This window comes from Lagenorhynchus albirostris, chromosome 18 (assembly GCF_949774975.1).
Source record: "Lagenorhynchus albirostris chromosome 18, mLagAlb1.1, whole genome shotgun sequence".
Classification (NCBI taxonomy): Eukaryota; Metazoa; Chordata; class Mammalia; order Artiodactyla; family Delphinidae; genus Lagenorhynchus; species Lagenorhynchus albirostris.
Genome location: NC_083112.1, coordinates 12,135,900 through 12,150,334, shown reverse-complemented (window position 1 = coordinate 12,150,334; position 14,435 = coordinate 12,135,900). Strand labels below are relative to the sequence as shown.

At 36.3% G+C, this 14,435-nt stretch overlaps 1 protein-coding gene across 8 annotated transcripts in view; it reads left to right on the top strand.

Annotated features, from left to right (window-relative positions):
* Nucleotides 1–14,003, top strand: part of SPART (spartin) — a 41,316-nt gene extending 27,313 nt beyond the window's left edge. For 6 of the 8 annotated variants that reach the window (XM_060129120.1, XM_060129125.1, XM_060129124.1 and 3 more), the window contains one exon: nt 12,344–14,003. In XM_060129120.1, coding sequence (XP_059985103.1) covers nt 12,344–12,617 — 274 coding nt within the window. In that variant the 3' untranslated portion in view covers nt 12,618–14,003. Of the gene's footprint in view, nt 1–10,067; nt 10,142–11,121; nt 11,187–12,343 lie in introns of all 8 variants that reach the window. The other 2 variants (XR_009536757.1, XR_009536756.1) reach the window with 2 other exon arrangements.
* The last annotated feature ends 432 nt before the right edge of the window (nt 14,004–14,435 follow it).

Genomic DNA, 14,435 nt, shown 5'->3' with positions numbered 1-14,435 from the left:
CTGCCCTTAATGGGATATCTCTGCGAGTTTAGTATCTAGAGTTATTTTCTAACACTACCTAGCATGTGTTTAGACTCCCTCCCACCACAATAAATTACCTTTGGTTTAGGAAATACTAACTTAATTTCCAGCCTGAGTTGATTTTATCTGCTCAGTCTGGGGCATGCATACCATAGAATCAAAGCAATACAGCCATATCATCTTGGAGTGCCGATTTTACCAAAGGATTTGGAAAAGAAAATGCAGAGTAGATCTGAAATTTTGGTGGAGATGTAAAACTCAAGTCTCCCAGCTCACTTCCTGCTACTTGTGGCATTGACCTCTAACACTCTTTTTTGTTATGCCTTTCAGGTTACTTTGATGGATGAGTCATAATTAGGAAAATGGTTTCTTCTTTTGTTGCAAGAGTAGGAGAAAGTCAGAGTGTCTTTTAGACCAAAAGTGGGTTATTTTCAGATTATCATATGTTAGCACAGATAAATAGGCAATCATATGATTAAGTAGGAAGTGCTTTATTGGGTTTGCCCATTTCCTACTTTAATGAAAAAAAAAATGCTTACCTAAGTACAGTTAAGTGGAGCCCTGTTAAAAGGTTTGAGATTCACATAATGAGGAAGTACAGGTTTTGGTGTAGATTTTGTATTTCTTGTCCTTAGTGAGGAGAACTTAATATGATAAATAGGGTATTTTAACAGTGGTTCTGAGCTAATTTATTTCTGTTATGGTGTACATTGCTAGTTTTATCCTTTCCTCCAAAGATTCATGGAGTGAAAAAAAGTAGGTGAGAATTTAGTTAAGTAGGTTTGTATTTCCAGTTATAAGGGTACTTTAGTCTTAGCAGTAACTTAATTAGAAAACTTGGAAAGATGGGAGGGACAGTGGGGAATAACAGGTTTTGTCCAAGTAATACTGTTTTCTCACTTATGAATAATCTAGCTTAGAAGTAGAAATTGCTTTTTAGGGGAAGAAACTGCAAGTATTAAACCAGTAATAACTCAGTGATATTTATCACTCAAGAATTGGAAAAGCTAGTTGTTCTTTCATTTAATTTAGTTCTCGATAATTTACATAAATTTACATTTATTTACATTTATGAGTTTACATTTATTTACACTGTGAAAATTATCTGATAGAGTGAGCATTTGTGTTTTTCTGCTCTCATCCAACTGATGGTTGTATAGTAAAGAAAACGTATTATTTTTGGAAAATGTGTATTCTTATTGTCTGTGAGAAATTATTTCCCCAAGTAGTCATGTAACATTTTATGGAAAAACTCAAACGAACTTTTTGGCCAACCCAGTATTATATAAACTTCTTTATCTGATTTCTGGTAGTATTAGCCAATGCAGAGGATTATTTTTTTAATCTAGGCTATTTAAAGGCAGTTTGTATTAGAGAAGTATATTCTCTATGCCTTTTATGGTTTTGATTATGATTCAGGACTGTGTTCATTGATTATGAATGATTTACCTAAAGATCATTGATTAAGAATGATTTACCTAAAGATCTATATAATTATTTACTCTCCTAAATTTTTAAGGTAAATGTATAAGAAATATTTATTAAGACTTTATTTTTTTGGTTACATTAATACTTTTGTCCTATTTTAGATTTAGGAACATGAAGACCTACAAGAACAATGAAAAGCAATTAAGTAACTTTAAACCTGCTATATTTAATTGCAGTATAGTATCTATTAAATAATTCATCACTCTTCTACATAGCTTCTAAAGTTCACCTTTAAGCTCCTTTTTTTCCACTTTAAATTGTTTAGAGGAAAATAATATAACTTCAGTAAGTTAGGTGCATTTTTCGTTTCCCCTCAGTAATATTTTATCTTAGAACACATTTGTGAAGAATAAGCTTAGTGAAAATATTTTCCTATAAGAATTTACTCTTATAAGGTATAGTATTTTATTGGTTTATTTAATGAATTTTAATTAAAATTCCCCTTAAATTTGCACTGGGTGAAGGGGCAAATTCAAATCCATTTGAGGGTATCTCCTTTGGCAGATGTCATGTTACCCAAAATGAATTCTATATAACATCTACTCAGGAGTTATATAGGATCAGTCTTCTCTTTTCAATATGGTAACTATACAAATATTTAAACACAATCATTGTATCTTAAGTTATTTTTTCTTTACTAAATACTCCCAGTTTAACAATTCCATATATAGTTTGAATTCCAGATCCTTCCTTCATCAGTGTTGTTCTCAAAATATGGAACCCAGAATTGAATCTAATATTCCAAAGGTCTTGTGACCAGATTAAATACAGTACGGTTGCCTCTCTTGTTTTGGTCATATTTAGCGTGTGATAAACGTGGCACAGAAAACAAAGAGTATATCTTTATAGTAGCTGTTACTTTATTGGCCCATATCAAACATGGGTTTTTTTTTTCACTTTTATTTATTTTTATACAGCAGGTTCTTATTAGTTATCCATTTTATACATATTAGTGTATACATGTCAATCCCAATCGCCCAATTCATCACACCACCCCCACCACCACCACCCCGCTGCGGCCTTCCCCCCCTTGGTGTCCATACGTTTGTTCTCTACATCTGTGTCTCAATTTCTGCCCTGCAAACCGGTTCATCCGTACCATTTTTCTAGGTTCCACATATATGCGTTAATATACAATATTTGTTTTTCTTTTTCTGACTTACTTCACTCTGTATGACAGTCTCTAGATCCATCCACGTCTCAAAGAATGACCCAATTTCGTTCCTTTTTATGGCTGAGTAATATTCCATTGTATATATGTACCACATCTTCTTTATCCATTCATCTGTCTATGGACATTTAGGTTGCTTCCATGACCTGGCTATTGTAAATAGTGCTGCAGTGAACATTGGTGTGCATGTGTCTTTTTGAATTATGGTTTTCTCTGGGTATATTCCCAGTAGTGGGATTTCTGGGTCATATGGTAATTCTATTTTTAGTTTTTTAAGGAACCTCCATACTGTTCTCCATAGTGGCTGTATCAATTTATATTCCCACCAACAGTGCAAGAGGGTTCCCTTTTCTCCACACCCTCTCCAGCATTTGTTGTTTGTAGATTTTCTGATGATGCCCATTCTAACTTGTGTGAGGTGATACCTCATTGTAGTTTTGATTTGCATTTCTCTAATAATTAATGATGTTGAGCAGCTTTTCATGTGCTTCTTGGCCATCTGTATGTCTTCTTTGCAGAAATGTCTATTTAGGTCTTCTGCCCATTTTTGGATTGGGTTGTTTGTTTTTTTGATATTGAGCTGCATGAGCTGTTAATATATTTTGGAGATTAATCCTTTGTCTGTTGACTCATTTGCAAATATTTTCTCCCATTCTGAGGGTTGTCTTTTCATGTTGTTTATGGTTTCCTTTGCTGTGAAAAGGCTTTGAAGTTTCATTAGGTCCCATTTGTTTATTTTTGTTTTTATTCCATTACTCTAGGAGGTGGATCAAAAAAGATCTTGCTGTGATTTATGTCAAAGAGTGTTCTTCCTATGTTTTCCTCTAAGAGTTTTATAGTGTCTGGTCTTTATTAGGTCTTTAATCCATTTTGAGTTTATTTTTGTGTATGGTGTTAGGGAGTGTTCTAATTTCATTCTTTTACATTTAGCTATCCAGTTTTCCCAAAACCACTTAGTAAAAAGACTGTCTTTTCTCCATTGTATATCCTTGCCTCCTTTGTCATAGGTTAGTTGACCATAGGTGCATGAGTTTATCTCTGGGCTTTCTATCCTGTTCCATTGATCTGTATTTCTGGTTTTGTGCCATACCATATTGTCTTGATTACTGTAGGTTTGTAGTATAGTCTGAAGTCAGGGAGTCTGATTTCTCCAGCTCCGTTTTTTTCCCTCAAGACTGCTTTGTCTATTCGGGGTCTTTTGTGTCTCCATACAAATTTTAAGATTTTTTGTTCTAGTTTTGTGAAAAATGCCAGTGATAGTTTGATAGGGATTTCATGGAATCTGTAGATTGCTTTGGGTAGTACAGTCATTTTCACAATATTGATTCTTCCAATCCAAGAACATGGTATATCTCTTCCTCTGTTTTTATCATCTTTAATTTCTTTCATCAGTGTCTTACAGTTTTCTGCATACAGGTCTTTTGTCTCCTTAGGTAGGTTTATTCCTAGATATTTTATTCTTTTTGTTGCAGTGGTAAATGGGAGTGTTTCCTTAATTTCTCTTTCAGATTTTTCATCATTAGTGTATAGGAATGCAAGAGATTTCTGTGCATTAATTTTGTATCCTGCAACTTTACCAGATTCATTGATTAGCTCTAGTAGTTTTCTGGTGGCATCTTTAGGATTCTCTATGTATAGTATCATGTCATCTGCAAACAGTGACAGTTTTACTTCTTCTTTTCCAATTTGGATTCCTTTTATTTCCTTTTCTTCTCTGATTGCTGTGGCTAAAACTTCCAAAACTATGTTGAATAAGAGTGGTGAGAGTGGGCATCCTTGTCTTGTTCCTGATCTTAGAAGAAATGCTTTCAGTTTTTTACCATTGAGAATGATGTCTGCTGTGGGTTTGTCATATATGGCCTTTATTATGGTGAGGTAGGTTCCCTCTATGCCCACTTTCTGGAGAGTTTTTATCATAAATGGGTGTTGAATTTTGTCAAAAGTTTTTTCTGCATCTGTTGAGGTGATCATATGGTTTTTATTCTTCAATTTGTTAATATGGTTTATCACATTGATTGATTTGCATATATTGAAGAATCCTTGCATCCCTGGGATAAATCCCGCTTGATCATGGTGTATGATCCCTTTAATATGTTGTTGGATTCTGTTTGCTAGTATTTTGTTGAGGATTTTTCCATCTATATTCATCAGTGATATTGGTCTGTAATTTTCTTTTTTTGTAGTATCTTTGTCTGGTTTTGGTATCAGGGTGATGGTGGCCTCATAGAATGAGTTAGGGAGTGTTCCTTCCTCTGCAATTTTTTGGAAGCGTTTGAGAATGATGGTTGTTAGCTCTTCTCTGAATGTTTGATAGAATTCACCTGTGAAGCCATCTGGTCCTGGACTTTTGTTTGTTGGAAGATTTTTAATCACAGTTTCTATTTCATTACTTGTGATTGGTCGGTTCATATTTTCTGTTTCTTCCTGGTTCAGTCTTAGAAGGTTATACCTTTCTAAGAATTTGTCCATTTCTTCCAGGTTGTTCATTTTATTGGCATAGAGTTCCTTGTAGTAGTCTCTTAGGATGCTTTGTATTTCTGCGGTGTCTGTTGTGTCTTCTCCTTTTTCATTTCTAATTTTATTGATTTGAGTCCTCTCCCTCTTTTTCTTGATGAGTCTGGCTAATGGTTTGTCAATTTTGTTTATCTTCTCAAAGAACCAGCTTTTAGTGTTACTGATCTTTGCTATTGTTTTCTTTGTTTCTATTTCATTTATTTCTGCTCTGATCTTTATGATTTCTTTCCTTCTTTTATCTTTGGGTTTTGTTTGTTCTTCTTCCTCTAGTTCCTTTAGGTGGTTTATTTGAGATTTTTCTTGTTTCTTGAGGTAGGCTTGTATAGCTATAAACTTCTCTCTTAGAACTGCTTTTGCTGCATCCTGTAGGTTTTGGATCATCATGTTTTCATTGTCATTTGTCTCTAGGTATTTTTTGATTTACTCTTTGATTTCTTCTATGATCTCTTGGTTATTTAGCAATGTATTGTTTAGCCTTCATGTGTTTGTGTTTTTTATGTTTTTTTCCCCTGTAAATCATTTCTAATCTCATAGCATTGTGGTCAGAAAAGATGCTTGATATAATTTCAGTTTTCTTAAATTTACTGAGTCTTGATTTGTGACCCAAGGTGTGATCTATCCTGGAGAATATTCACTGTGCGCCCTTGAGAAGAAAGTGTAATCTGCTGTTTTTGGATGGAATGTCCTATAAATACTAATTAAATCTATCTGGTCTGTTGTGTCATTTAAAGCTTCTGTTTCCTTATTTATTTTCATTTTGGATTATCTGTCCATTGGTGTAACTGAGGTGTTAAAGTCCCCCACTATTATTGTGTCACTGTCGATTGCCTCTTTTATAGCTGTTAGCAGTTGCCTTATGTATTGAGGTGCTCCTATGTTGGGTGCATATCTATTTATAATTGTTATATCTTCTTCTTGGATCGATCCCTTGATCATTATGTAGTGTCCCTCCTTGTCTCTTGTAACATTCTTTATTTTAAAGTCTATTTCATCTGATATGAGTATTGCTACTCCAGCTTTCTTTTGATTTCCATTTGCATGGAATATCTTTTTCCATCCCCTCACTTTCAGTCTGTATGTGTCTCTAGGTCTGAAGTGGGTCTCTTGTAGACAGCATGTATATGGGTCTTCGGTTTTTTTTGTTTTTTTTGCGGTACATGGGCCTCTCACTGTTGTGGCCTCTCCCGTTGTGGAGCACAGGCTCCGGACGCACAGGCTCAGCAGCCGTGGCTCATGGGCCTAGCCGCTCCATGGCATGTGGGATCTTCCCGGACCGGGGCACAAACCCGTGTCCCCTGCATTGGCAGGCGGACTCTCAACCACTGCGCCACCAGGGAAGCTTCCCCTGGGTCTTGTTTTTGTATCCATTCAGCAAGCCTGTGTCTTTTGGTTGGAGCATTTAATCCATTCATGTTTAGGTAATATCGATATGTATGTTCCTATGACCATTTTCTTAATTGTTTTGGGTTTGTTTTTGTAGGTCCTTTTCTTCTCTTGTGTTTCCCACTTAAGAAGTTCCTTTAGCACTTGTTGTAGAGCTGGTTTGGTGGTGCTGAATCCTCTTAGCTTTTCTTTTCTGTAAAGCTTTCGATTTCTCCATCAAATCTGAATGAGATCCTTGCTGCGTAGAGTAATATTGGTTGTAGGTTCTTCCCTTTCATCAGTTTAAGTATATCATGCCACTCCCTTCTGGCTTGTAGAGTTTCTGCTGAGAAATCAGCTCTTAACCTTATGGGAGTTCCTTTGTATATTATTTGTCATTTTTCCCTTGCTGCTTTCAATAATTTTTCTTTGTCTTTAATTTTTGCCAATTTGATTGCTATGTTTCTCGGTGTTTTCTCCTTGGGTTTATCCTGTATGGGACTCTGTGTTTCCTGGACTTGGGTGGCTATTTCCTTTCCCATGTTAGGGAAGTTTTCGACTATAATCTCTTCAAATATTTTCTTGGGTCCTTTCAATCTTCTCCTTCTGGGACCCCTATAACGCGAATGTTGTTGTGTTTAATGTTGTCCCAGAGGTCTCTTAGGCTGTCTTCATTTCTTTTCATTCTTTTTTCTTTATTCTGTTTCGCAGCAGTGAATTCCACCATTCTGTCTTCCAGGTCACTTATCCGTTCTTCTGCCTCAGTTATTCTGCTATTGATTCCTTCTAGTCTAGTTTTCGTTTCAGTTATTGTATTGTTCATCTCTGTTTGTTTGTTCTTTAATTCTTCTAGGTCTTTGTTAAACATTTCTTACATCTTCTCAATCTTTGCCTCCATTCTTTTTCCGAGGTCCTGGATCATCTTCACTATCAATGTTCTGAATTCTTTTTTTGGAAGGTTGCCTATCTCCACTTCATTTAGTTTTTTTTCTGGGGTTTTATCTTGTTCCTTCATCTGGTACATAGCCCTCTGCCTTTTCATCTTGTCTATCTTTCTGTGAATGTGTTTTTTGTTCCACAGACTGCAGGATTGTAGTTCTTTTGGTTTCTCCTGTCTGCCCTCTGGTGGATGAGGCTATCTAAGGGACTTGTGCAAGTTTCCTGACGGGAGGGACTGGTGGTGGGTAGAGCTGACTGTTTTTCTGGTGGGCAGAGCTCAGTAAAACTTTAATCTGCTTGTCTGCTGATGTGTGGGGCTGGGTTCCCTCCCTGTTGGTGTTTGGCCTGCTGGGACCCAGCACTGGAACCTGCCCATTCTTTGGTGCGGCTAATGGAGGACTCTGGGAGGGCTCACGCCAAGGAGTACTTCCCATAACTTCTGCTGCCAGTGTCCTTGTCCCCACAGTGAAACAGAGCCAGCCCCCGCCTCTGCAGGAGACCCTCCAACATTAGCAGGTAGGTCTGGTTCAGTCTCCCCTGAGGTCACTGCTCCTTCCCCTGTGTCCCGACACGCACACTACTTTGTGTGTGCCCTCCAAGGGTGGAGTCTCTGTTTCCCCCAGTCCGGTCGAAGTCCTGCAATCAAATCCCACTAGCATTAGAAATCTGATTCTCTAGAAGTTTCTCCTCCCGTTGCTGGACCTCCAGGTTGGGAAGCCTGACGTGGGGCTCAGAACCTTCACTCCAGTGGGTGGACTTCTGTGGTATAATTGTTCTCCAGTCTGTGAGTCACCCACCCAGCAGTTACGGGATTTGATTTTACTGTGATTGCACCTCTCCTACTGTCTCATTGTGGCTTCTCCTTTGTCTTTGGATGTGAGGTATCTTTTTTGGTGAGTTCCAGTGTCTTCCTGTTGATGATTGTCCAGCAGCTAGTTGTAATTCTGGTGTTCTCACAAGAGGGAGTGAGAGCATGTCCTTCTACTCCGCCATATTGGTTCAGGACCTCTGTCCAAACTTGGGTTTTTTAAAAATGAACCTTTTATTTAAAATCTGGACCTTTGTCTTGTTTTTGGACAATTGATATTTGTACCTAAGTAAAAAGTTTACATTTATTCTTGCTTAATTGCACTTTGTTGATTTTGACCCATCATTAAATCTATAATTTTTGCTTCAGATTTTGATGTATGTCATATTAGCCTTCCATTTTGTGTTACCTGCAGATTTGAAAGACATGTCTTCTTTACATCTTAGATATTTTCCACAATTTTTTGTGGATAAAATCTATTCACATGCTTACTGTAGCCTTTCCTCCTGACTGATCTTTCTCCAAGATCTAATGCTTAGTGAGATTGGTGGGTCAGCTGTCTACAGATCTCCTAACAGTATTGTCATTTCTCATCTTTCAGTTTTGTCTTATTAGATACTTCTTAGCATGGTTGTCTTCCACACCCATTCATTAAATATTGGTTCTGTCTAAGGAGTTACTCTATACTCCCTTTTCTGCTCTTTGTGGATATCATCTATATCTGTGGCTACAATTACCACCTGTATTTCAGCAACTCTCAAATCTATGTTTCCTCTTAACTTTTAATCTTCAGGCTCATACATCGCAACTACATACCACTACAGCCATTCAGTCCCTGAGTCTTGTTGTTCTATATATTCATCCCTTTTGCTTCAGCCTCATCAGCACTACCTTAGAATAGATTTTCTTCGTTTTTCATCCAGCTCACAACTTGTTTCCTAACTTGTTCCTCAGTCTTAAACCCTTACAGTTCACAGTGCAACCTGTATTAGATCTTTCTAAAACATAAATTTGGTCATGCCATTCCCATTGATTTCAAGATAAAGTTTAAACTCCTTAGCTTCACCTACAAGGTCCTTCATAACCCATCTGCCTTTGATGGATAGACTAAGAAGAAGCTATGTCTATTTTAAATATTTAAGGTTAATATTTCTAAGAATAGTTTTGAAGGTTGCATGTAAATTGAATTTTAGGCAGATTTATTAGAAAGTTGTGACTGAAATTTTGCTCTAATTAGTGAAATCTGGAATCACTGCCAGTATGCTGTTTTGCTATACATTACTGAATGCACTGGAGAAATTTCAGAAAAGTCTTATTCAAATTGAAAATTGAATCCCATTGACTTATTTAGAGCATTCTTTATATTCATTTTTATTCTTAAATTGGTAGTGTTACTCAGTATATAAAATGTAATTTAATAAGCTCTAATTATAGTTAACTTTTTAAAAAGTAAGAATAAAAGTTAAGCTTTATTTTTTTAAATGTTTGCTAGAGATAGGCTTTCTAGGAGTCTTTAACTGTGTAGTTTGAATCTGAATAAAGAAAAGAACTGAACAGTTATTTATCAAGCAAGAGAAGAGAGTAGGTGCCTGCCAGGAATCCTGGTTTTAGGGCATATTGGGAAGCAGAGGTAATAAGTGAGGATATACTTAAAAAATAAACACAACTGCTGAAAAACTATTGTATAGGGTCTTTGAAGATAACTGTATGTTTAGTACTATGGAATTTTCAAAGTGCTTTAACATATACATCTCATTTTATAAGATAAAGGAGAGGAAATTGATGAGATGCAAAGAGGCTGAGACTTCACCAGGGTCATGCAGCTGGTTGTTGGCATGGTCGGTATTAGAATCTAGTTTTCTGGCTCCCAGTTTGGTACTTCCCTCCAGATTAACAGGAGTTGCTGCTAAGGTGGAGACAGCATGGAAGAACAAGAAAAATCATCAGGGGACCAACACAGACTTCTTTTTCAGTATATTATTTTTTTTTAAATGTAGTCTTTAGAATTGTATTGCATATAGAAATATCATAAGTGCAATTTGAGGTATCAAACTGCATCAGGAGAATAGGGAACATGCAAAATACTCAGAAGTGGAAGTTTATGAGTCTGGAGGATTTACTGTGCTCGAAAACACTAATACGGCCACATTCTTAAGTTATCGTTGTCACTTCATTGTAGCTAACACAGGCCTGGAGAGAGAAGCCCTGAGAGAAACCTGCTCAACCAGGAGTTACGGGCACACTTCCATTGCTGAAACTGCTGCCGCCCCTTTCTCCTCATTGAGCCTGAGCATTCCACCTGACAATAGCTTTTGTGACTGGGGCTTGGTTGACTTGGTTGACTGAGAAGGCCCAATGTCTTCTGCAACATCAGCAATCCTATGGAGTGCTGTGGGGGTTGCAAAGCAACCGGAACAGGCAGAAAGCAGTCAGAAGCTTTTCTGTTGGGTAACTGTTGAAATAGCCCCAATCAAGAGTGGTATAGACATAAGGTTTGACAGATTGTAGGCTCTGCTGTGCCCTGGCTCTGATTAACATTAGGCAAAGGACAGAATGAGATATCATTCAGAAGCATAATAAGATTATTTCATATTTCTACACTGAAGTTGAAAAAAAAGACAAGCATCAATAAGCCAATAGGCTCACAAGCCACTGTTTTAGGCCAGGCTAATAGTAATAGAGTACTTGTTAATTCAGAGGACAGATCCGGTGTTAGAAAAAATGTCCAGATATTGGGTCTCAATGCATCTAGGAAACTTCAGTGTGTCCTGGAGAAAATTGTAAAATTTTGCCTCTTTGTTCTTGTATGTTGTTTAAGCAATCCTCTACTTGGGGAAGTGTATGGACAAGAAAAGCTTTAAAAGCCTGGTACTTAAAAAAAAGGTAAAGAGTAAAACAAGAAGTAGGATAAGTTTTAGTGTCCTTGCTTAAGACCTCAAGTTGTATTATTTTCTTATGGAAATGGTATTAAACACCATCAGCGGTATTGATTACGGTCAGGAATAGCTACTTTTGTGTAATGCTTTGTAATTTCCCAAGCCCTTTGCTATACATATGAATTCAAGAAACTCTTAGATGGATAGGGCAGGACTTCCTCATTTAATTCATTCAACAAATATTAGATGTCAGGCACTGTTCTAAGTACTTAAGATACATTAATGAACAAAGTAAAGAGATCTTTCTCTAATGGGGTTTATATTCTAGTGAGACAAACAATAAGCCAAACAAAAAATATTCTAGTGAGACGAACAATAAGCAAAACAAAAACAATGGGTGTAAAAAAGTTCTATAGTATGTAGCAGACTAAGTTATAGAAGAAAGAGAAGTTTAAGGGGGGGATTGATTGGCAGTGGGGTAGGACATGTGAGATAAGGCAATTAAAATAGGTTAAATATTGAGAGGATAATAGCTGACTTGAAGAGGGTGAGGCAGTTAGCCACATGCATACCTGGGGTGAGAGTAGTCTAGGCAGATACCAGCCAGTACGAAAGTCATAGGGCAGCGCATGTGTGCTTGGTGGGTTCAAAGAACAGCAAGAAGGCCAGTGAGTCTGCAGTGGGGTGGAGTGGAGTGAGGAAGAGTGTTGTAGAATCTCTGCTTAGAGACAAACTCAGATTCCAGTAGTTTGAAAGACTTAACCAAAGTCTAGTTAAGGTAGAACTCAAACCATTTATAGTGACCTATAGTTGTTTCAGTTAGAATTCTCTTATATTTTCAGAAGAAGATAAAAAAGGAAATATTGACTGATTAACAACCTTTATTATAATTTACATTTTATTCTTCAGCATAAACAGTCTTTATTACATTAATCTCAGCCTCAGTTTATTTTCACAGTGTTTTTGCTAAAGGAGAAAATAACAGCCTTGGCACAGTGTGATTTTATTCTTTACTGTGTTTTAAGTTATTAATTAAATTGAAACCTAACTTCTGATTTTGCTTTCGGATAACATGCTAATCATGTGACCTATTTAATACTAATTCAGAAGATCTTAATTTGTATTTGTAATTTCATTGTATTTTCTCTAATCTTTCTTTTAAAGATATGGGCATACCGCAGGAGAAGCTACACACAATGCAGTAGATTCTGCCATCAATGTTGGTGTAACTGCCTATAATATTGACAACGTTGGCATCAAAGCAATGGTGAAGAAAACTGCAAAACAAACGGGACACACGCTGCTTGAGGACTATAAAATTGTTGATAATTCTAAGGGGGAAAATCAAGGAGGAGGAGCAAGTGTAAACATGAAAGAGGCGAAAGATGAACAGAGAGAGGCACTAGAGAAGGATGGGGCAAAGAAGAAAGATAAATGATGGAAGTGCTATGAATTGTCTATACCAAAGCCTTACAGATGGATGCAATTTTGTTAAATGGCAAATGTGGAATTCCCTACAGATTAACCAGGATTTTTAAAATGTATTCATTCCTACAAAGTGACTATTTCATAAGCTTTATGTCATGTATTCTACTTCTAAGGAAAAGAATCAGTATTCTTGCATCTGGCCTTTAGAAATACAGTTACATTCTCTGTGAGTTGATTTTTTTCTAAATGTGGCTAAAATATTTTTGCAGTTAAAATAAGACTAATAATAGATGTGCTATAAATCTCATTAAACCTAACGTTAAACTATTTTTGTATTTGCTGTCTTTCAGAAAGCAAAGTAGGAAATTATATATTTACCTAAAATTTGGCATTTAGTAACCTTAGTTATGTTTGTACTGGGAATGAATGCTTTAAACATTGTTTCCTCTTTTTGCACTAATTGTGGATTTTTTTTTAGGTGCTTGTGAGAATTTTCAGTGTGTAAGCTAAACAAAAACTGTAACCCTAAATGAAAAGAATTCTTGTATAACATTTAAAAGACTTTTTCAAAACAAGGAGTAGACTAATCATGAAAAATAAAATGAGGTTCTATAAAATCATTTGGTAGCTTCTCTCTTTGTTAGGAAATGGAATGGTCTTTTTGATTTTAAATGAATACAAATAGATTTTTAAGTCTTCTAGATTTAGCCTGTTATTGATCTGTTAGGAGCCTGGGAAATTTGGGGGTATGGTTGGTATTGTGTCAAAATTCAAAGTGATTATTATCAGCTTAATTGGACAAAAATGTAATCACTTTACCGTGTCTACTTCTGTAAGTTTTGCCAAAAGGCTGAAATTTAGTAAAAACTAAAATATAAACAGTTGAGTTTATGTATGATAAATAATTTTTATTTTGGGATTCAGTCATTGGAATTTTATATATTAAAAAGCCAATAAATTAAATTATTAGAAAGGTTTTACTCATAATTAAGGTAAAGAATGTGAAGACTTTAGGCTTTAATCCATGGTGGCTAGGCATAACAGTGTCCACTTTGGCAGAAGAGAGGATATTCACAGACCTATAAGCTACAAATATGTAAGTAAAATAGCTAGTGGCATTTTATTTTTATTTAATGATTTTAAAAGATTGGTATTGGTTTTCTTAGTATAGTCCATTTTAATATTTCTGAAACTCCAATTGCTATTTAGTTTATTAGGCTTTATTTGAAACTATATAAAGAATGCACTTTGTGAATAAACTGTCTGATTTACTTGGCCTCAAATGTATTCATGGGTTTGTATTTCAGGGACACAGAATTGGTGGAGCCTTTCCCTAGGGCCAAGGATAATGTACTAGTTAAAATGGAAATAAAATTGAATTGGTAAATAGCTTCCAGTCGGTCTCTGCCTTATTTAAGTTTAAGAAATGGAATGACACATAGTGGAGCCTAAAGTTTAAAAAATTACCTTAGAGCAGAGGTCAGCAAAATTGGACTTGTCAACGGGAACCTAGTTGTCCATTTCACTTCATTCTACTCTGTTCACTTGTTTGTGGGTTGCTTTTTCAGATCAACAGCTAGACAAAATTTTGGTAAGTATAGCTTCTATATTCCAGTTCTCCAGAGAAACAGAACCAATATGTATTATAAGGAATTGGCTCGTGCAACTATGGAGGCTGAGAAGCCGCAGATCTGCAGTCAGTGAGCTGGGTACCCAGGAGAGTTGATGTGCTGTATCAGTCCAGGTCTGAAAGCCTGAGAATCAGGAGCACCAATGATGTATATTCCAGTCTGAAAGCTGGTAGGCAGGCCTGAGACCCCAAAGTGCT